General features: G+C 42.1%; 1 protein-coding gene across 1 annotated transcript in view; it reads right to left on the minus strand.

Annotated features, from left to right (window-relative positions):
* Positions 1–200: 200 nt before the first annotated feature.
* LOC138059432 (ATP-dependent DNA helicase RecQ-like) overlaps positions 201–1,106 on the minus strand; it is a 1,510-nt gene continuing 604 nt past the window's right edge. Inside the window, exon 2 of the mRNA XM_068905032.1 lies at positions 201–894. Within this exon, the coding sequence (XP_068761133.1) occupies positions 201–894 (694 nt within the window). The remainder of the gene's footprint in view (positions 895–1,106) is intronic.

Here is a 1,106-nt window from a genome sequence, read left to right on the forward strand (position 1 = left end):
TTCTTATCCTCATCTGTGACAGTTCTGATTGGACCAGTGTAAGCTTCCTCAACAGGTGGTTTGTCCAAAACTGGAAGTGGCTCGCTGCATGGACCATCACCACCACAATCACAGTTTTTGTGACACCTATTACAACAATTATGCCTAGGTGTGACGCAGGTTTCATCACCAAAAGAGGAAAGGAGGGCTTTCCTGACTCTTTAGAGTCCAACACTTTGGTCATTTCCTTGTGACAGAGTGCTGTATGCTTTCCAAGATACACAATGATATTGTGTGCCACCATCACGGCCTGCGCGTCCCGCCTCCTGCAAATGACTTACAAGATCTCTGGCAGGATCAAAATGGATGACGTAAGTAACACTGGGGAAGTCAACCCCCATTCTCAGTGATGTGTTGGCAATCACGATTCGTGCTCGTCCAATACCACTTTCAAAAGAGGACTTAACTCTGTCCTTGAGTGTTTGAGGTGTCATAGAATAATATACACCAATTAAACAACGTTCAGCAATGGGTGTTTCTCCATCGACATAGGCTTTTTCACCAAGTTTTGTCAGAAGGTAACTTAGTACAAGAGCAATGTCATTCACTGTCTGACAAAAGATAATGCCATATGGACAATGTTCCCTCTCTTTTTCCAGCATCTTCACAATCCAATTCAGACAATTCAGCTCTTTGTCAGCTCGATTGACAGAAAATCTAATATTGTCCTTATTTGGACTAAGGATCACCTTATGAGGATTCGGCATTGATAGGTAGTTGATTAACCGTCTTCGCATTCCTCTATCAGCCGTTGCGGTTATGCATAGGACAGGAACTTCCCCAAGAAATGATCGCATCTCATTGAGGCGTCCAAATGCTTCCCTGAACGCTTTTTTTCCTTTCTTCCCTATACTCCTGTTGAATTTAAAAGTACTTTATTTTCATAAATTTAAGATTATTTAAGAAACAGTTAACTCCAACAAGTCAGTGACAGCCACTTCCTGTCTCTTATGAGGCCTTAGTCAGGGCTTAAATACTAAGGTATTGGCTGAGTCCTTAGCCACTAGAAGTAAAGTATTATTATTACGTAATACCATCACGTCTGCAAAACGTTGTCCACGCCCCAA

The sequence above is a fragment of the Montipora capricornis genome, chromosome 1 (assembly GCF_036669925.1).
Source record: "Montipora capricornis isolate CH-2021 chromosome 1, ASM3666992v2, whole genome shotgun sequence".
NCBI lineage: Eukaryota > Metazoa > Cnidaria > Anthozoa > Scleractinia > Acroporidae > Montipora > Montipora capricornis.